Source organism: Grampus griseus (genome assembly GCF_964374135.1).
Source record: "Grampus griseus genome assembly, chromosome: 16".
NCBI classification, from domain to species: Eukaryota; Metazoa; Chordata; class Mammalia; order Artiodactyla; family Delphinidae; genus Grampus; species Grampus griseus.
The window spans coordinates 17,122,816-17,145,208 of NC_139010.1; the positions used below are offsets into that span (position 1 = coordinate 17,122,816).

General features: G+C 34.2%; 1 protein-coding gene across 1 annotated transcript in view; it reads right to left on the bottom strand.

The window, feature by feature from the left end:
- RTKN2 (rhotekin 2) overlaps positions 1-22,393 on the bottom strand; it is a gene marked incomplete at both ends in the record, with an annotated part of 77,048 nt that overhangs the window by 43,769 nt on the left and 10,886 nt on the right. The window contains 2 exons of the mRNA XM_082673000.1: positions 774-827; positions 10,604-10,662. Coding sequence (XP_082529126.1) covers positions 774-827; positions 10,604-10,662 — 113 coding nt within the window. The remainder of the gene's footprint in view (positions 1-773; positions 828-10,603; positions 10,663-22,393) is intronic.

Below are 22,393 nucleotides of genomic sequence, written 5' to 3' on the forward strand. Positions count from 1 at the left end.
AACAATAAAAAGTAGACATGTGAACACAAAAACCATAGCTGCTGGGCCTTCTAATTTGATGATGTTTTTAAGAAGTATTAGGTGATTAAAGGACTGAAACCTCATTACTGAGAAAATGTACCTCTTCAGAAAAACTTAACTCTCTACTGCAATCAGGAAGATGTACTTAATACCTGCATGTATTCCTTTGTAAAGTAATTTATATTTCCTAATTGAATAACAAATGTACTAATCTGATTCTGGATTTTTCATATAAAACTAATTGTGCTCAATGTGATTCAGATTTTAAAGTATGAGGAACAAAGCTATCACAATAGACAAGAAAGATAAAGGATTATCATCTTTTCTGCTTTGCCTCTAACAGCTAAAAATCATTTGAGGTTAATTTCCATGACCCACAATGCATGGATTTGTTAAGACTATATGAAGCCATAAAATGCTGAAGGGGAAAACAATCAGATCAAGCTAAAAATCTTTTCCTCTTACATCCTGTTAAATAATCTGAAGTAAGAAAACAAGGCAGAAAGATCTCCAAGATCTTGGTCAAATAATGTTGCCTTTACCATGACTCAAACATTTCCTTCCATTGCACAATTCCCTTCTCTATTACCTGTTACTCACCATCCTTGCACAGGTTCCTATCAACAAGATTCTGCTTATTCTGTCAAATGACATCCATTTATTTCACTGGAGAAGCAGTTTTTTCTCCTAATAATCTCAAATTTACTACATATTACAGAAGATATTTCAATTACAATTAAAATCATACATACGTTCTTTACTGCTGAAGTGATCAGAGTCTTTCCACATTAGTGGTATACGAATATCTATAGAGGAAGGGGAAAAGAAATGACAAGTAATAATTTTGGTAAATTTCATTTCTTAAGAGTGAAATAAACCTCTGAATTCCACAATGGATTCTGACCATTAAAGCCAATATTTATTTATTATTTAAATATTCAAACACAATAATGTTTTCTCTTAAAAACAGCTTAGACTAGGAATATAAAATCTGTTATATTTATTTTACTAAAAAAACCCACCAACTACTATGCAAGAAATTAATTGATTAAGAAAGGTCTGTAATAAGCTTATGCCATAAAATTTTCTTTTCATGATTTATGTTTTTGAAATAGGTGAAATTTGGGTAACCTAGTGTTCAATTTCTATTTTGGGTAAGCAGTAGCAGCAAATGTAGTTAAATATATTTCAAAATCATAGAATAGTAGAGGTAGAAATGACTTTAGAACTTTTGTCCACTATGCAAACTTTAAAGATGAAGAAAATTAAGTTGTCTAAGATTGACTTGTCTAAGATCATTGGTTTCTGGGAGAGACCCAGCTCTTAACAAACAAATCCAAGATCTCTCCATTAAGAAGATTTAACTTGTCTACAAAAGAATTTGCAGATCTTTGTAGATTCATGTTACAAACTGTAGCATTTTCCTTAAGAAAACTAAAAAGAGGAATGTATTACTTCTTTCAGGCCAAGAAAAGGGCGTACGTTCTAAAAGTGAGCTAAACATATTTCTCTCATTCACACGTTCTTCAAACTCCAAAGTGACTGTGTTAACAATCTTTATTCCGGAAATTAATCTAGAGCTTTGACACAGTCAAAATTTTGCCTTCCTAGTTTTCTCCATTCTTCCCTTTACTTTTAATACTAGGTTAACATTATGTAGTAACAATTTTCCTCTGACATTCTTATGCTATCTGCATAGTTTCAAAGTTAGAGAATTAAGGTATTACCAAATAGATTAAGATGTGTGATTACAGCATAACACAGCACAGTAGAAATCTCAATGATAAAGTGAAGTTAGTTTTAATTTTTAATTTTGTACTCAGTACAAAAACGATATCGAACCTTTCTGGAAATTTTCTGTTTAAGACATTTCCTTATTACACTTAGGAAGTTTATTTGCATATTTTTCATACCTATTAATTATGCCACTTTCAAATAATTATAAATCTTTCTGAACATAAGCTATTTGGCTACCTTTATGATGTGCTTCACTTTTAGATCCCATGATCTTTTGTCTACATTTTTATTTGTTTAGCATTCTAAGGTTCTTAGTGCCTATTTCCAATTTCCTTTCTAGAACATCTTTGTATTACTCCATCCCTATTCTGCCCAACCAGGTAGAAAGTTTGGCTAAACACTTTACATACATTTCATCCAACAATAATTTTTAAAATATATTTACTAATTTATGGTTGTGTTTTCATTGTCATTTGTCTCAAAGTATTTTTTAATTCCCTCTTCAATTTCATCACTGACCCACTGGGTTTTTAGTACCATGTTGTTTAGTCTCCATGTAATTGTTTTTTCTTGTTTCTCTTTGTGTGGTTTATTTTCAGTTTCATGCCGTTGTACATGGAAAAGATGCTTGAAAAACTTTCTATCCTCTTAAATTTGCTGAGGCTTGTTTTGTGTCCTAGTATGTGGGTCTATCCTAGAGAGTGTTCCATGTGCACTTGCAAAGAATGTATATTCTGGATTTTTTTGGATATAATGTCCTGAAAATATCAATTAAGTTTAAATGACTGTAAAAACACAACCATTCAAAATCTGTGGCATGCAGCAAAGGCAGTCCTGAGATGGAAGTTCATAGCAATACAGGCCTTCCTCAAAAAACAAGAAAAATCTCAAATAAATAACCTAACCTACCACCTGAAAGAATTAGAAAAAAAAAGAACAAACTAAACCTAAAGTCAGCAGAAGGAAGAAAACAATAAAGATCAAAGAGGAAATAAATAAAATAGAGATTTAAAAACTATAGGAAAAAAACAATAAAAACAAGAGCTGTTTTTTTGAAAGGGTAAACAAAATGGACAAACCTCTAGTCAGGCTCACCAAGAAGAGGGAGGACCCAAATAAACAAAATAAGAAATGAAAGAGGAGAAGAAAGAATGGATATTTCAGAAATACAAAAAACCATAAGAGAACACTATGAACAATTATATGCCAACAAACTGAACAACCTAGAAGAAATGGACAAGTTTCTAAAAACACAGAGCCCACCAAAATTGAATCAAGAATCAAGAAGAAATGGATAATTTGAACAGACCAATCACTAGAAGTGAAATAGAATCTCCAAAAAAACCAAAACCAAAAACTCCAGGGGCTTCCCTCGTGGTGCAGTGGTTGAGAATCCGCCTGCCAACGCAGGGGACATGGGTTCAAGCCCTGGTCCGGGAAGATCCAACATGCTGTGGAGCAACTAAGCCCATGCGCCACAACTACTGAACCTGTGCTCTAGAGCCCACAAGCCACAACTACTGAGCCCACGTGCCACAACTACTGAAGCCCACACACCTAGAGCCCGTGTTCTGTGACAAGAGAAGCCACCACAATGAGAAGCCCGTGCACCGCAACGAAGACCCAACACAGCCAAAAATTTAACAAAAAAATAATTAATTAAACAAACAGACAAAAAACAAAAACTCCCTGAAAAACAAAGTCCAGGACTGGATGACTTCACTGTGGAATTCTACCAAACATACAAAGAACTCAGACCAATCCTTCTCAAACTATACCAAAACACTGAAGAGGAGGGAACACTCCCAAAGTCATTCTATGAAGCCACCATCACCCTGATACCAAAATCAGACAAAAGCACTATCAAAAAAGAAAATTATAGGCCAATATCTTTGATGAATACAGATGCAGAAATTCTCAACAAAATATTAGCAAACCAAATCCAACAACACATAAAAAAGACCATATGCCACGATCAAGTTGGATTTATCCCAGGGTCACAAGGATGGTTCAACATATGCAAATCAATCAATGTGATACACCACATCAACAAAAGAAAGGACAAAAACCACATGATTATCTCGATAGATGCAAAAACAGCACTTGATAAAATTCAACATCCATTCATGATAAAAACTCTTACCAAAGTGAGTATAGAGGAAACATATCTCAACATAATAAAAGCTATTTATGGCAAACCTACAGCTGACATAATACTCAATGGTGAGAAGTTGAAAGCCTTCTCACTAAATTCTGGAACAAGACAAGGATGCCCAATCTAACCACTTTTTTTTTTTTTTTTTGGTCGCACCTCATAGTTTGTGGGATCTTAGTTCCCCAACCAGGGACTGAACCCGGGCCCACAGCAGTGAAAGCACAAAGTCTTAACCACTGGACCACCAGGGAATTCCTTCACCACTTCTATTCAACATAGCATTGGAAGTCTAGCCACAGCAATCAGACAAGAAAAAAATAAATAAAATATATCCAAATTGGAAGGCAATAGGTTACATTGTCATTATATGCAGATGACATGATAGTACATAGAAAGAACCCTAAAGACTCCATACAAAAACTATTAGAACTGATAAACAAATTCAGCAAGGTAGCAGGATACAAGATTAACATACAGAAATCTGTTGCATTTATTTACGATAACAATGAAATACCAGAAAGGGAAAGTTAAAAAAAAAATCACTTTTAAAATCACATCAAAAAAATAAAATATTTAGGAATAAACCTGACCAAGGAGGTGACATATGCTGAGAACTATAAAAACACTGATAAGGGAAATTAAAGATGATTTAAAGAAATGGAAAGATATACCATGCTCTTGGATTGGAAGAATTAATATTGTTAAAATAGCCATACTACCCAAAGCAATCTACAGAATTAATGCAATCCCTGTCACATTAACCCCTGTCACTTTATACCAAACTTGAATAATCGTAAAATTTATACAGAACAATAAAAGACCCAGAATTGTCAAAGCAATCCTGAGGAAAAAGAACAAAGCTAGAGGCATAATTCTCCCAGACTTCAGACAATACCTCAAAGCTACAGTAATCAAAACAGCATGGACTGGCACAAAAACAGACATATGGATCAACAGAACAGAAAAGAGAGCCCAGAAATAAACCCACACACCAATAGTCAATTAATTTTCAACAAAGGAGGCAAGAATATACAATGGAAAAAAGACAATCTCTTTGGCAAGTGATGTTGGGAAAGCTGGACAGCTACATGTAAATCAATGAAGTTAGAACACTCCCTCAACACCATACACAAAAACTCAAAATGGCTTAAAGACTTAAATATAAAACAGGATACCATAAAACTCCTAGAAGAGACCATAAACAAAACATTCTCTGACATAAATCATACCAATGTTTTCTTAGGTCAGTCTCCCAAGGCAATAGAAATAAAAGCAAAAACAAACAAATGGGACCTAATCAAACTTAAAAGCTTTTGCACAGCAAAGGAAATCATAAACGAAGCGAAAAGACAATCTACGGACTGGGAGAAAGTATTGATATTTGTAAATGATGCGATCCATGAGGCCTTAATTTCCAAAACACATAAACAACTCATACAACTCAGTAATAAAAAAAACAAACAAGTCAATCAAAAAATGGGCAGAAATCCTAAATAGACATTTCTCCAAAGAAGACCTACAGATGGCCAACAGGCACATAAAGATGCTCAACATCACTATTTTTTAGAGAAATGCAAATCAAAACTACAAAAATTACCTGACCAGTGAGGTACCATCTCATGCTGGTCAGGATGGCCATCATGAAAAAGTCTACAAGTAACAAATGCTGGAGCGGGTATGGAAAAAAGGGAACCCTCCTACACTGTTCGTGGGAATGTAAATTGGTGCAGCCACTATGGAAAACAGTATGGAAGTTCCTCAAAAAACTAAAAATAGAGTTGCCATGTGATCCAGCAATCCCAGCCCGGGCATATATCCGGACAAAACTATAATTTGAAAAAATACATGCACACCAATGTTCATAGCAGCACTATTTACAACAGCCAAGACATGGAAGCAACTCAAATGTCCATTGAGAGATGAATGAATAAAAAAGATGTGGTACATAAATACAATGGAATACTACTCAGCCATAAAAAAGAATGAAATAATGCCATTTGCAGCAATATGAATGGACCTAGATATTAGCATACTGTGAGGCAAGTCAAAAAGAGAAAGACAAACACCATATGGTATCATTTATATTTTGGATCTAAAATACAACACGAACTTATTTACAAAACAGAAATAGACTCACAGACACAGAGAACAAATTTACAGTTACCAAAGGGGAAAGAGGGTGGGCGAGGGATAAATTAGGAGTTTGGGATTAGCAGATACAAACTACTATATATAAAATAAACAACAGGTCCTACTGTTTAGCACAGGGAACTATATTCATATCTTGTAATAACCTATAATAGAGAAGAATATGAAACAGAATATATATATATACACACACATATATGTATAACGGAATCACTTTGCTGTATGCCAGAAAGTAACACAACATTGTAAACTGACTGTACTTCAATTAAATATACATATATTTACTAATTTAATAGTCAAGTGACAGGATTTAATTGTTTACGTTTTCTTTTCTTTTTAAAAATATTTATTTATTTATTTGGCTGCACCGGATCTTAGTTGCAGCACGCAGGATCTTCATTGCTGCATGTGGGATCTCTAGTTGTGGCATGTGGGATCTAGTTCCCTGACAAGGGATTGAAGGCAGGTATTGGGAACATGGAGTCTTAGCCACTGGACATTTGCATTTTCTTGACTAAGAAAAATGTTAATAAACTTACTGGTCAGTTCAGTGAATATGTTTGTATCCATGGCCCATTTTTCTTGTTCTTTTTTAAAATATATTTATGGTTTGTACTTTTAAAAGTTAATTATTTAGGGACTTCCCTGGTGGCGCAGTGATTCAGAATCTGCCTGCCGAGGCAGGGGACACGGGTTCGAGCCCTGGTCTAGGAAGATCCCACATGCCGCAGAGCAACTAAGCCCAGGCGCCACAACTACTGAGCCTGTGCTCTAGAGCCTGCAAGCCACAACTACTGAGCCCGTGCTCTAGAGCCTGTGAGCCACAACTACTGAGCCTGTGTGCCACAACTACTGAAGCCCGTGAGCCTAGAGCCCGTGCTCCACAACAAGAGAAGCCATCACAATGAAAAGCCCATGCACGGCAACAACAAATAACCCCCCCTTGCCGCAACTAAAGAAAGCCCACGTGGCAATGAAGACCCAATGCAGCCCAAATAAATGAATGAATGAAAGAATCTTAAAAAATTATTTAATATTTATAAGATTTTTGAGTATGTGAGGTAAACATATAAATATTCTTCTTATAAAAACAGTTCTAGCTCCATTTATATATTTAATAGGCCTTCTCTTCTTCACTGATTGAATGATGCCATCTTTATCATATATGCCGTTCTGAGTAAGTGTTCTTTCCTTGGCTATATGCTTTATAGATCTAATTGAATCGTTATCTATCCTGATACCAATACCATACCATCATAACCATTGAAACATTATAATATACTTTACCATCTGTCAGAAATATGTCCTTCCAAAAACATTTTATTCTCTCTTGCTAATTTCTTTAAGTAAATCTTAGAAATAATGTGTCAAAATTCCCCCTCCAATGTTTTATTAGAATTCTAGTATCCAAAGTAACTTGGGAACTGTTAACTTTACAATATGCTATTTACATAGAGTAGCATAATACAGTTACCCTCATATTTTTATTAAGGTTATTCATGCGGTATTTAATGTTTTTGTTTTTTGCTGCTTTTATTGTAACTCGTTCTTGCTGGTGTTGAGAGCAGCTACAACTTTTTATGTATATATCTTGAATCTAGCCACTTTTACTGAATTCTTTATTAATTCAAACAATGTTTCAGTAAATTTCCTTATATTTTCTAGGTCTGCAATCTATTATCTTCAAATAGTACTCAATTTATCTATTTATTTTCAGTAGTTTCATCTTTCATTCTTACTATTTTAGCTAAAATTTCTAAAACTCTGTTGTAATATTAATATAATAGACATTGCTATTTTGTTCTTGATTTTAATGGGCTCACCTTTATTGTTTTATAATTATGACTTGGCTGGTGTCCTGTCAAAGGGCCTGCTTCTTGCTTGACCAGAATTGCTGACTCACTGCAGTTCACAACTGTTCTTTTTCACAGCTATTCTTTTTCTAGTAGGGTGGTATTAACTATTTACACTATCTTGGAAGGAACATGGACCCTTACTTACTTTGCTGTACAACCATGGCCTATTGGTCAGTCTTGCCCTTTCCCATGCCTAGCTATGTCAGATCCTCAAGAGGAGAAGGTGGACATTTCTTATCTATTTCCCAGGTGGTCACGTACTGTTCAGATGGCAAAAGATGTGTAACTCATTAGCTACATTTTAAAATTCAGTCTCGAAGAGTAGAAATTCCTTCCAGCTTCTTGCAAATGGTTGACTCAGTTTTAATTTACAGTACTCTTACCTTTGTCTTTTTTTTAATGTCTTAATTGACACTTTAATGGTAAAGTGAAAGAGCCATAATAGGATCGCTAACTTGATGCTATCAGGTCCTAGAAGTCTATCGTTTTCAAAAGTGAAAACCGAGGTACTTTGTGAACTGATTTGGCTTTAGTCATCGAATTAGTAGTTAGTGAATAGGCTGAGACAATTACCATATGCAATTATTTGGTGTTGAGCAGAAACAATCGGGATAAACCTCAATTATTCTTTTTACTTTTATAAAGATCTGGCCAGTGAGTGGTGAAGCTAGAAACAGAAATTCCCGGTATCTCCTGGAAATCAATGTAATCTCAGAAACATTATGAAACTTTGTTGCAAATATTCATTTTGATCAAAACAAAAGTCACATTTTCATTCCCATGTCAAAAGAAAATGAATTTACAAAGGTGAATTAGTTTTTAATGTTCTTTGTTTTTATCTTTCACAAATATACAGACAAGATATAATTAAGCCTCAGCAAAGATGTAAACAAATTACATATGTATCCCATTTTCTGAGACTTTTGGCTCCTTAATTTAATTTAAAATGATCTTTTAAAAAGAAGAAACACATGCAGAAATAAGTTTAATTTCTATACTTGAGTATTCATGGTCAAGAAAATAGTTTTTTCTCTACTTTAAATGTTTTTATTTAAACACTCTTCTAAATGGAGAGTTAATGCTAATTTCATGATTGCTGCAGTCAATAAACTATTATGAAATGACAGTAGAGGCTAACTTTATCATGGCATTCAGTCTTCAACAGCAATTTAACACCTCTCATTTGTGTACTGAGTGGCACTACACCAGAAGCAAGGAATGGAGGATTATGTTTAAGTATTTTTAGAAAACCCCCTTTAAAGATCTATAATATTTTGTTTTTTCACATTAAAATGTATTGAACATAGTGAACAACTAATATGTAAAAGTGCTATGCTTGGCATCAAAAGGATAAATAAGATATAAAACATGTTTTATTCCATTCATAATTGGAAAGATGAAAACATAAATAACTATAAAACAAGCAATGGATTTTTATATATAGCTCAGATATTTTTCTGAAGAATTTTTGCTGAGGGTAATTCCTCTGATTTAGGACAATTATTTCATATGTAAAATTCAGGTATATCCTTCCTGTAGGAGAATTTTTAACATGAAGACATTTTTAAAAACAGTTCCTTGGGAAAAAAAAAAACAAAACAACCAAACAGTTCCTTGGATAAGAGGGCCTGAAATACAGCAGCAGCCTCCCTGAGGCTTTTAGCCAATGAAACAAAGTAGTTATTATTTAAGGACCGTTGGAGGTCTGTTGTTTCCAAAACGTACCAATGAGATAATATTTATAAAAGGTACATTATCTAACTAGTATACACATGAGTCAGCCATGTATTTATTCACTTCAATCTGTGGCATCTCCAAGCCATTGTCTTTAGCTTCCTTAACACTTTGGAGAAACTGAGACAACACAGCATAAGTGCCATCTAGTGGTAAAGTGTCTCCAAACTGCATTAAGAATTACAGAAGGGAAAAACATTTCTAGCAGGGAACAGGGAAGGCTTTATAGATGAGCAAATAGATCCTGAAGATAATATAGTTATTTCAAGAGCTAACTGGGTATTAGGAACATGGGGTGTGTTGACAGAACAGGGAGAGAAATGTCTCGCTAAAGCAGACAGCTTATGTATAGGAGTAGTGGAAGATATGACTAGAAAAATATTTGGGAATAGAAAACTCTAGGGGGAAGTCTAGTCTCTATCCTATGGGCAATGGAGTGTAGTCATCCATCCAATCAATATTCACTGAGTGATAACTACGTACAAGCACTGTGTTAGCTCCTGGGTATATAGTGATGAACAAAGCAAACAAGGTTCCAACCCTCATGGAAATTCTGGAGTAGACAAATGTTAAACACAGTATTGAAACTTCTGAGCAAAAACGGAATGGGGAGTCAAAAGACTTGAGTTTGCAGCCCAGCTCAACCAAAGTCATTTAACCTCTGAGTCTATAGAAAAAGGGAACTACCCTACCTATTACACAGTGTTGCAGTAAGGAGAAAACTTCATAATATATGTAATATACATGAAACAGTGTTCTCAAATTGTAAAATTCTACACAAATGTAGAGCATAATGATGAAAACAGTGTTTTAGAACAAATATTCTGATAGAGGTATGCAAAATAAAATGAAAAGAGAAAATGGACATAGGGAATTAAAAAGCCCCACTAACTCTAGGAAGTTACTTTATAGAATTTATTCAGCAATAGAAAAATGATCCAATATAGCATACCTGATATGGCAATCTTTCCCTTACATGCTGTTCGTGCTTTACTTTCAAAATTCACATCACTGTCAAAAGAAAAAAAACCCTAATGAAAAAAAGGATCTTCTCTAATAAGCAATTGTTTTAACGAACTTTCACAAATGCCTAAATATTAAAAATAAACACATCTTTGAATAATAATGACTTCCAGTTAACATAAACTATTTCACTTAAACTTTATGATGTTTAGTCAACAGTAGCTGGCTTTAAAAGAAATATATAGAGCCATTATCTTTGATTTTTTTCATACAAGCTTTACATTCCCTGATGATTATATAATGAAAGGCTTTTGTGACCTCTTACATTTAAAAACAAGATGTGCAATATTTGTACAGGTCCTAGGAAGTATAATACCTTGCATCACCATTTCATAAATTATATTTCTAGCTTACCAGATTATAGTTGCCTGAAAAAGTTAATGAACTTCCCAACCATGAACATGCTGCCAAAGAGTATCTTATCCTTATAAAATCTAACAAATATTTAAAAAATTACTCTCTGCTACATATTCATGTGTGGTAATATCATATTTCATTTCCTTGAAGTTCTAAAAAGCTAAGCATACACTGAAACAATAAATGAACTAAGTTGGCAAAGGAAGGGAGTAGCCCTCTAGAGAGAATAAAATGTGGAGAGGAAAACATTATCATGACAATAGAAAAGGTCTCAAAGGAAATTCTTGGGATATAAGACACTTCCAGTTCTGACTGTAGACTATATTATTATCATAAAAATTTTTTTCAGGGACTTCCCTGGTGGTGCAGTGGTTAACACTCCATGCTCCCAATGCAGGGGGCCTGGGTTCGATCCCTGGTATGGGAACTGGATCCCACGTGCATGCCACAACTAAGAGTTTGCATGCCACAACTAAGGAGCCCACGTACCACAACTAAGAAGCTGGTGAGCCACAACAAAGGAGCCCATGAGCTGCAACTAAGGAGCCCACGAGCTGCAACTAAGACCCGACACAACCAAATAAATAAATACTTAAATATTAAAAAAAAATTTTTTTCAAAATAGTTATCTTCTATTAGACCAAATCAATCCCATCTCTGAATAGTTATCCAATATCCTATTTCCTAATAACCTGCATTTAGAGATTAGCATTCCATTTCTAGAGCAATGTATCCAGGAGTATTCTTCTTTGCACTTTTTTCTGGCCTCTATTTAATTTGGTTAGCCAATTAACTGCCAGTTAATTTAACTAGGTACTTCAAATACGTGGTAAGATAGAAACTTTTCATTTGAATACTGCTTTGATTCTAAAAGGGCTTTTGGAGAAAGATTGGGTGGGAGTTTGAAGTGTATCTAACTAAGTTTCAGGAGAGTGACACACCTTAACACATTTCAGTAGCCTTGTTAAAAAGATTGCATATATATTCATTATCATGCATCCAAATTTGAAAACAAAATACATCATCCCATCATTTTTTACTCTCTTAGTGGATTAAGCACATAAGTATTACAGGTGAAATATATTCCAAAGGAGCAAAAAGAATTTACTGATGTATTGAAGTCGATAAGCTTATATGGGACATTTATACGGTATTTACAGAATCAAGCACTAGGTGTAACTAAAGTAATGTTGTGGACTTACAGCCATAAATTTTCAGGATCCTATCTAATTACCATATGGTCACACTGGTATTTAAGTTAAAAGGAAATTCACTCAGTGAAAAATAAAAGTACTCATTATTTCAAAATAATGTTTTGTTGAATCATAAATTTTAAAAAGAGTCAAGTTCGGTATTTTATACTCAAGTTCAGTTTGTCACGTTGGAGAATTTTAGCTGGCTTATTAATTCATCAGAGTGAAAAATTCAATTGAATAGTCTACTATGTTGTGGTGAAAATAATATACTGAAAGGCCCACTAGAAACCAAACACAAATCTCAATTTCCTCAAATTGGTACAAGAAATACAATATAAATACAGTTGGTTGGCATTTGTAATACTTCTAAAAACACGTTCTATATGAGCAATGCATAATATAAATTCTTAAAATATTTATTTCAGTGAAAAAATACAAGGAAGCTCTAATACAGTGAGTAACTTGAGTATTATGGAATAGGTCATAAATTATGTTAAAATTGAAATCCATTAGGCATTATTAAATTGGATTAAACTTGAGGCTTTGGCAGACAAGTGAAATTCTAAAATACTAGAATCACCAAAAGCAAACTTGCTGAACATTTACCAAAAAAATTTTTCCCCTCCAAACTATTCAACCACCTGGCAGAGTATAGCTTTCTCCCCTATAAGTATAAAATTACTTGCATAGGCATTTTCAGGACCTGTCAACAAACTTATTATATACAAATATTATCAAATTATAATATAAATCCAATTAACCATATAATCTTACAGAATGATTCTTTCTTTAAAAAATTGAGAGATGAACTAAAGTAATCCAGACTCATGTTTCAGAAGCTTGAATTATTTTCATTTCAAATAACTCAACTGCTATTTAGGGTGCTAAAATGTGATGTTTTTCTAATTAATCCAAATTGACAATAAATTGTTAAACATTATCTGTTTAATAATGTGCTACTGTAGCTAACAGTTTGCTACAGTTAAATCAATAGTTGTTTTAAAATCTGCAATGTTAATGTCAATTCTAAATGCTACAGTTAGAGAGCCAGTCTGAGGAAAAAGCAAATAACCACAAAATCATTCAAACAAAAGCACAGCTAAATAATAGTGTACCTTATTCTTTTTTTTTTGTACCTTATTCTTATGAACCCAGTTTAGAGCATTATTTTGGTAAGACTTGTAATTTAAAAGATAGAGATAAAAATATATAAGACAAACTTTTAACTTTGTTTTATTAACTTATATTTCTGCCTGTAGGTAAATAAAATGACCAACAGAGGGTGCCAATCAGCCACTTTGTTGCTCAAAAATCTGTATTAAAATTGGCCAAGTAAATACATATTATCCTATTTTATATTGTTCCATATGGGAATTTAAAATAGCATTTCTTTTCCAGAATTAACAAGATACAATGAGAAATAACACAATGATGAAAGAATTTTATATTAACAAAGCATTTAGAAGAATTCTAAATACTATTCTATTATTTCAAAGCAGGTTATAAAATTCTTCACCTCTTGTGCAAATAAGTGAAAACTAAAACACACAGAAATGCTTAATGTGGACTTTTAAACCATCCTAAAACTATGTGGTATAAAATTAATACCTTCATAACTATGTTAAGCTGGGAAGATGAGTTTTCTACTTCAAACCTTGAGACAACAACCTCTTTTCAACAGATACCAAACAATATAAAGTTTAAAAAAATAAAATAATTAATGTCTTAACTATACCATGTTTTATTGTAGAAATACCAGGAGTACATAATTTTCACTGGCAACCCACATTTTTATTTTTGTTTATATTGTAGTATATAAGCAATTAAACTAGGCAATTGGAGTATGAGAAACTAGTTTTTGTGGCATTATTAAAATCAGAATTATGGTGAATGATACCTAAAATTAGGTACTATAAATGTCTTTGACTAGTATTATTTTCACAAAGCCAAATACAGTTTTAAGAAGTTAAGGCAAGAGATAGACTAGTGGGTTGGGGCAGAGGAGAATATTATTGCTAAAATGTAAGCTCTGCAAGAATAGGGATTTTTTTGTCTATTCTGTTCACTGCTCAATCACCAGTGCCTGGTATACAGCTCAGTACATTCTAAGGCATTCAGTAAAGACTTAGTGAATACTAAATGAAGTAAAATAGGATATGTCTTTTTGGTAGAGCAAGCAGTAGATTTAGACTAAAGTCTTAGGTGTGACTCTTATCCATCAATAACTGGTTAATGAGTTGCTGTTAATCTCTTAGCCTCAGCAACCTCATCTGTAAAATGCAGGAAGTATCTACTTACCTCACAGCTACTGAATGCAATATTTTTAATGTATTCTGAATCATTCTTAGAAATGCTACACAAATACTAGGATTACTTTGTGAGTGTTTGTATTTTTGGCTTCAGTATAAACTTGGAGCTTATGTGGAAGAGGCACTAAATCATTTGTTAAAGTGATCAGAGTATGACTTTCCAGTTTGTGTAAAATAATGGTAGCCACCTAACCTGGAATCTCTCCAGGAAATCCTACAAAAGGTTTCACGTCAACAAGGAAAGCAAAATCATCTACAGCCCACACCGACAGCATAACTAGAAAAGAGACTATCACAAACTTCAATTTACATGTAAGAGAGGAAACTGACAACTGAAAACATCAAAACCAGTTCCTGGAGGCCTTACACAAGTAAAGAGTCTGGTATTGCAAAACGCAAATAAGATCAACTTATGATCTCCTCTAGAAGATCATAAGAAAAGAGAATGGATATAAAACCAGTGCTACCACAGCACTGGTAGGGGCTCCAAAATAATTCTGGTTCAGAAGTTGTTAGTCTTGTGGAGAAGACAGACATGCAATAGGGGAGGTATCCTTTGAAGACTGGGCCATGAAAAAAAAAAGGGAGGAGGAGGAGGGGAGAGGGACAGGGAGGGGGAGGAGGAAGAGGAGAAGAAGGAGAAAGCAGCTTAAGTTAAAAACCCTAAGAAACAAACCAGTATCAAAGTATCAGAAAACCAACCAACCAACATCCCAAAAGGAACCATTTATTAAAGAAACTACTTTTCATAGTTCCAATAATAGAAAACACTCTTGAACTAAGAAACCAAGTAAGCCTTTTTACCCAACCCCTTCCCCACCACCATCACTTGGCCCAGGAAAATGCTATATCCTACGTATTTCATTTTGTTTCATTAGGAACAACAACAAAAAAGGATCCAAACACCCATAGAAAGCTATTATAAAGTGAAAGTAGAAACAATCAGAATGCTTCAGCTGATAAAAATACCCCATCAAAAACTTTCCAAAAAATATAGAATAACAAACAAGGTAACACGATACTCCAAAATAAATTAAGTGTAGCTAAGTAAGCTATTGCAAATATGAGAGAAACCATGAATCTGAAATCTAACACCTCACATTAGTAAAGGATAAAGAGCAGGTAAATAATGCAAAAAGAAGAAAAAAAATAAGAGAACAAGGAAAGAAGCTGGAAAAAATTAAATCATCTCTAAAATGAAGAGTAAATACAAGGTGCCCAAGGACAAAAATATAAAACTGAAAGTACACTAAGGGACACAGTGGATGAGAACCCAAAGAATCAAAAGAACAAAAATAAAATAAAGAGTTTAAAAACATCAAAGAAAAAGTGAAAGACATAGAAGACAGGCAAAGAAGATCCAACTTGTGTGCAACTGGAGTCCTTACATAAGAAAAATAAAATAATGAGATAGGACAGAATTAATGTTTTCTGGAGGCTTTAATTCCAGGAAAACCTGAAAATAAAAGAACTGAATCTACATATTTAAAAGGCACTAAATGAGCTAAAATGCTCAGCCGTAGTCACATTCCAGTAAAATTACCAGCCTTTAAGATAAAGAAAACATCTTTCAGCTTCCAGATAAAAAGACCAAGTCATTTACAGGGAAAAAAATCAGTCCACAAAGGAAAAAAAAATTAGACATTAGATTTGTTGATAACACGACAACAATGGAGCAAGGTATTCAAGAAGCTCAAGGAAAGAAAGTGTTGGCCAAGGATTTTGTATCTAGCCAAGCTGCACTTTAGGTACCAACACTAAAGAAAAGCACTTGAAACATGCAAGAATGTGAAGAAAACTGCACTCAGGTTGTGGAATCTACTAGCTCATGAGTTTCCTCTAAACAAGAGATAATTTTGGAAAGTACAACAAAAGGACAGGTAGTGAACATTATATATATTTAATTGCAGATCAAAGACTAAAACAAAGGTGAAGTTACAAGTACAAGATTAGTATGTAAACACTATCCACCTACCAAAGGAGAAATACAACCCTAAAAAAAAAAAGAAAGGTAGAGAAGAAAGACATGGGAAAATAGAGTAAGTTCATTGATTTCTACACAGAAAATATTAAGTGGAAACAAAATGATATCGTTTAAAGCAGAAAAACAAAATAGGAAAAGCCTAAGAAAAAAAGAACTAAGGTCATTATAAAGTTATCAGTATATAGTTTATAAATATAAAGTTCTAGTAACTTCTATGACCAATAAAACTCTTCTTAAATTAAATAAAGAAAACAGACCAGGCTTCCCTGGTTGCACAGTGGTTAAGAATCCGTCTGCCAATGCAGGGGACACAGGTTCAAGCCCTGGTCCGCGAAGACCCCACATGTCGCGGAGCAACTAAGCCCATGTGTCACAGCTACTGAGCCTGCGCCCTAGAGCCTGCGAGCCACACGTACTGAAGCCCATGTGCCTAGATAGGGCCCATGCTCCGCAACAAGAGAAGCCACTGCAATGAGGAGCCCATGCACCGCAACAAAGAGTACCCCCGCTCGCCGCAACTACAGAAAGCCCACGCACAGCAACGAAGACCCAACGCAGCCAAAAATAAATAAATTAATATTTAAAAAAAAGAAAACAGACCACAGGGTAAAAGACAAGCTATAATTATAATACACGTAAGTTAACATAACATAAAAGAACATATGACAAAGCTGAAACCAAATATATCAGTAATATATATGTAAGTATGCTTAACTCCTCTAGTAAAAGGATTTTCAGATAGGCTCATAATGTAAAACCAAACTCTGGGATGAATACAAGAAACACACCTTCAACCAAACAATTCATAAAGGCTAATAAACTAAAGAGATGGGCAAAGATACACCAAACAAATGCAAACAATAAGAAATCAGGGTATATGATCTTGTTATCAGGAAACTGTAGAACTCAGATCCAAAAGCATTATAGGACAACAACAACAAAAGGACACTTTTATAATGCTAAAGGCTGCAATTGGCAATAAATATATAACAAGTACTAAAGTACCAAATGTTTCATAAAACAGTAAGTACAGGATATACAAGGGTAAGACAGCAAAACCTTAATAACAAAAATCTTAACCTATCTCTTTCAGTCCAAGATAGTTCAAGTGGTCAAAAGATAAAAACATAATCAATAACATAAATCTTTTGCATATATATAAATATATATATATACATATCGAACTTCGTACTCTGAAAAATGAAATATAACTTCAAAAGCCCATGACAGTCATGAAAACTGACCATATTAAGTCAGAAAGAAAATTTCAAAATATTTCATAAAGTAGAAAAAACTAAAAATTTATTTGCTCAAGATGCAACAAAATGAATTTATCTTCTGGTAATGTTGGAATAGCTTGTATCAGAGAAATTCTCCCATAGAAAACAATATAAAATATGGAAAAACTATTAAAAAACAACTACCTGAAGGGACTGGCAAGCAACCAAAACCAGGAAGAAATTAGAGAAAAGTCAACCCCAGAGGAAAGAAATGGCACCATGGTATATTCATACAGTGAAATATTACTTACCAATAAAGAGGAACAAATCACTGATACATGCTAGCTACCTGAAGAATCTCAAAAGTATTATGCTGATGAAAAGGATAGGGTACACACTGGACAATTCCATTTGTATTAAGTTCTAGAACAGGCAAAACATACGGTGGGGAAAAAAAAAGCAGAACAGTGGCTGCCTCTTGAAGTGGGGACAGAGGCAGGTACTACTAATCCAGCTTTGGGGAAAAAGAAATACAACATATCCAGAAAGCATGATTTATTCAAAGAGGGAAAAAAAGGCAACCCCAAACTGACACAAGTAACAAATGACTGTTTATGAAACTGATAACATAACCATACAGAGAGAAAAAGATCATTTTAAGTAACTTTTAAACATAGTCTCCTAACCCTTTATCCACAAGAATGTATGTATATTTGTATGTATACACACATACACACTCACAAAAAGGAACTTTCTTTGAACTGCATCATAAAAAATAAGATGAATTGACAGATAAATAAAAGGATACAGGATAAAGTAAATATAGTAAAATATTAACTGCAGACTCTAGGTGATGGATATATCAGTCTTCACTGTACAATTCTTTTAACTTTTCTGTATATTGGAAAGTTTCCATAATTTCTGTACATTGGGAAAGAACTACAAGGACATCTTGAACTTGCCCAGGTGGGTTTATGTCAGCAATCATATTGGTACTATAATTATGAAACTATTTTATATAATCATAGTATAAAACAAATAAGAAACATATAAAACAAATAAGGAAATATATTACTGTTGGTTAGCAATTAAGATTTTCAGCATAAGAAAAAGAGATACAAATATAAAGTAATTCAAGAAAACAAAGCCTATAAATATCAATATAAACTCATGATTTTTAAAAAAGTCTTTCCCATAGCTATGTCCTTTTCAAGGCCTAAAAGAAGTGATCCCCAATAACAATGAGCACACCTAGTGCCCACATCTTGGTTTCAAAGTACTCTTCACCATTAAAGGGAATCAGGAGTCATTAGAGAAATGGCCGACTCTAGGTCTAAGGCACAGAAAATACAAGGCAACCCTGGGTCACCTTTTGGGCCGGAAAGTAAGAAAGTTCTTAAAGACTTATATAGAAGCAGGTCAAAAGAAAAAAGAAGCCAGTTTGACGGAACTTCCATTGAACAAAATTAGGAAAATTTAATCTATCAAAATTATTAATGACTATAAATGATAAAACACTGAATAAATAAAAATCCACAAATCTGTGGAGAGAGAAAGAAGAGGAATGGCCTTCCTTACAGAAGAATATTAGCTAAAAAGTATAGAAAAAATAATAGAATTAGATAATCACTGTCTTGTAAAGCCCTAATAATTTAGGCAAGGATCATAAATGGATACAGTCATTAAGTGAAAGCTTGTTGGATAACAGAATATTCTCCCAGCCCCAATATAATAGCCCAAAGGTTACTTATGAATTGCAAAGGGAAAACCATTATATCACAGAGGAGAAATGTGGCAACTGCCATCTAAACCAAGGGATCAAACTCAGCATCATTTAGAGCGGTAAAAACAAACATCACATTGTACCACACTGGCAGCATATATAGTACCCAACCTAACCAAGAAAAATTCTAGGAAAAAAAATGTTTAACCTGAGTCTGATTAAGTCTGATCCAACTTCCAGTTACAGCAAAAACAGGGAATGTGAGAAAAGGTTCAATAATACCAAAAGAAACAATTAGATGATGGGGTTTGTGGGAGGCTACCCCAAAATATGCCAAAGTGGAATGTTGACTATTTTGAATTAAAGTCACTTGAGAGGACTTTCCTGGTGGTGCAGTGGTAAAGAATCCTCCTGCCAATGTAGGGGACACGGGCTCGAGCCCTGGTGCGGGAAGATCCCACATGCCGTGGTGCAACTAAGCCCGTGAGCCACAACTACTGAGCCCGCGTGCCACAACTACTGAAGCCCACGTGCCTGCAGCCTGTGCTCCGCAACAAGAGAAGCCACCGCAATGAGAAGCCTGTGAACCACAATGAAGAACAGCCCCTGCTTGCCGCAACTAGAGAAAGCCCGCGTGCAGCAACAAAGACCCAACACAGCCAAAAATAAATAAATAAATAAATTTATTAAAAATAAAATGAAATCAAGTCACTTGAGAAACAGCCCATGCAAGAAGAACACACTAACCCTCCTTTGTTCCCCTGAAAGCAGGAAACAAAGCTCCCATGGGAAGATATCCTCCCTATGCTGGCGGATGGAGGGCATCCTTATTACCAGAGATACAGAGTTTGGGGCAGAGGAAGCTGTATAAACAAACTTTATTACTTCTTCATTAATTTGCTACTGCAAGCCCAAACCCTTTTGTTTTGTCAAATCTTCACAAATAATTTACTCTTTGTCTAAAAAGGTGTATAAACAACATGCTTTGGTCACCTCTTGAGTCTTATACCTATGGGACCACCATATGTACGAAATTAAATTTGTTTTTCTCCTATTAATCTGTCTTGTACCTATTTAATTATTACACCAGTCAAAAGAACCAAGAGGGGTAGAGCAGAAATTCTTCCCTCCCCTAAATAGACAAATATACAGTGCAGAATATTTTTAAAGGATATTTTTTAAAGTCTAGACTCTTCAAAGCATCAATGGCAAGGAGTTTTTAGATAAAGGTAAAATGATTAAAGAAACATAACCAAATGAATCTTGACTGAATTCTGGTTTTGGAAAAGGAACTATAAAGAATTTTCTTTTGACAACTAGGTAAAATTGAATATGGACTGAATATTAGTGGATGATTATGCAATTACTGTCAATATTTTATATATGATAACCATATTTTGGTTATATAGGAGAATGTTCTTGTTTTTAGAAGATATACGCTGAACTACTGAGATATACATGCCATGTTGTCTGCAACTTATTTTCAAATGGTTCAACACAGAAAAAGAAAAATGTGTATATGTGTACATGCATGCATGCATGCATATGTGTGTGAGCATGTGTCTGTGTGTATGAGTACCAAGATAGAGAAGGAGAATGGATGAACATATATGGCAAACTATTAACTGGTCCTTCCAGGTGGAGAATATACATGACGTCTATACTATTCTTAAACTTTTTACATATGAAATTTCATAATAAAAAGTTGGTTTTAAAAAAGTGAACGAAGTAGAAAATAGTAAATGATAAACTGGAACATGTCAAGCACAGAGGCCAACAAAAACAGGAAGAACCTAAGAACATGGAAGAAAGTAACAAGAAGAAAAATGAGTAACTGCCATATAATTAACTGTTATTAAATTATAAGCCCTATTTGCTCATCATACACATGGAAGGGAGGAGGAGGCAAAACGTTATGAAGCACAAATTAAATTGTTCTTAAATAGTTATATAGCACTGTTAGGTGTTCTGGGGATACAAAGAAGAAAGAGAAAAGAATCAACATTAGTTGAGTTGCCTCCAAGCTCCAGCCACTAAATCCTCGAAAATGACCGTATGAAATGAGCGGTGATATCATCTCTACTTCTTCATCTAATAAGTAAGAACCAACATTGTCCCTGCCCCTAAAAGTTTATAATTTAATTGATAATACATGCTCATAAATGGAATATAGAATATTAGAATATAGTATACTACAGTGAGATATTCATGGTTCAGATGCTACTAGAACTAAAAGGAGGCAAATAATCATTTTTTGAGTCCTTACTATGAGCATAAAGGAAGAAATGATCTTTTTCTGAATACAATTTCAAAGGAAACTTTGATGATGCAAGTAGGGTATTGCAGAGCAAAAGAGGTCTTATGAAATGGGAATGGAAGATAGGGCACTTCGGTATAAGCAAAAGCACTGGAGACAGAAAAATTCAAGAACTGTTTTGGGGATACAGATCAAGCATTTGGCTGAAATAACTCCGTAAAGTAGAAAGTTAAGAACTAATTTGTAAACTACTATGAAAGTAGTTTGAGATCAGACCACGAAGATCCTGGAATGCGATGCCTACCTAAGGAATTTTAGTAAATGGAAACCATTAGCTGTTTTTTAAGAAGTGGACCAATATAAGCAAGTCTTTTAAGTAGGTATATATGGCTATAACATGCAGGGAAAAGGCAGGGAGATAGTCTCATTTACCACTTAAAAGACTAGCATACTGACAGACTGCTGTAACCAAGTAATCCTACCCTTTGAACTAATAAGGCAGTCAGCTGTCCGTGCTCCACTCCATACCCTCACTAGCTACTGTCTACTCAACCTAGAAAACTTTCCATATTCTACTTTTTTTTTGAGTCACCCTGACTCTATTATGAATTTTACACAAACCTGGGTATCGTTCGCATATTTAGATGTAAAAAATAGATAGTATACCAGAAGG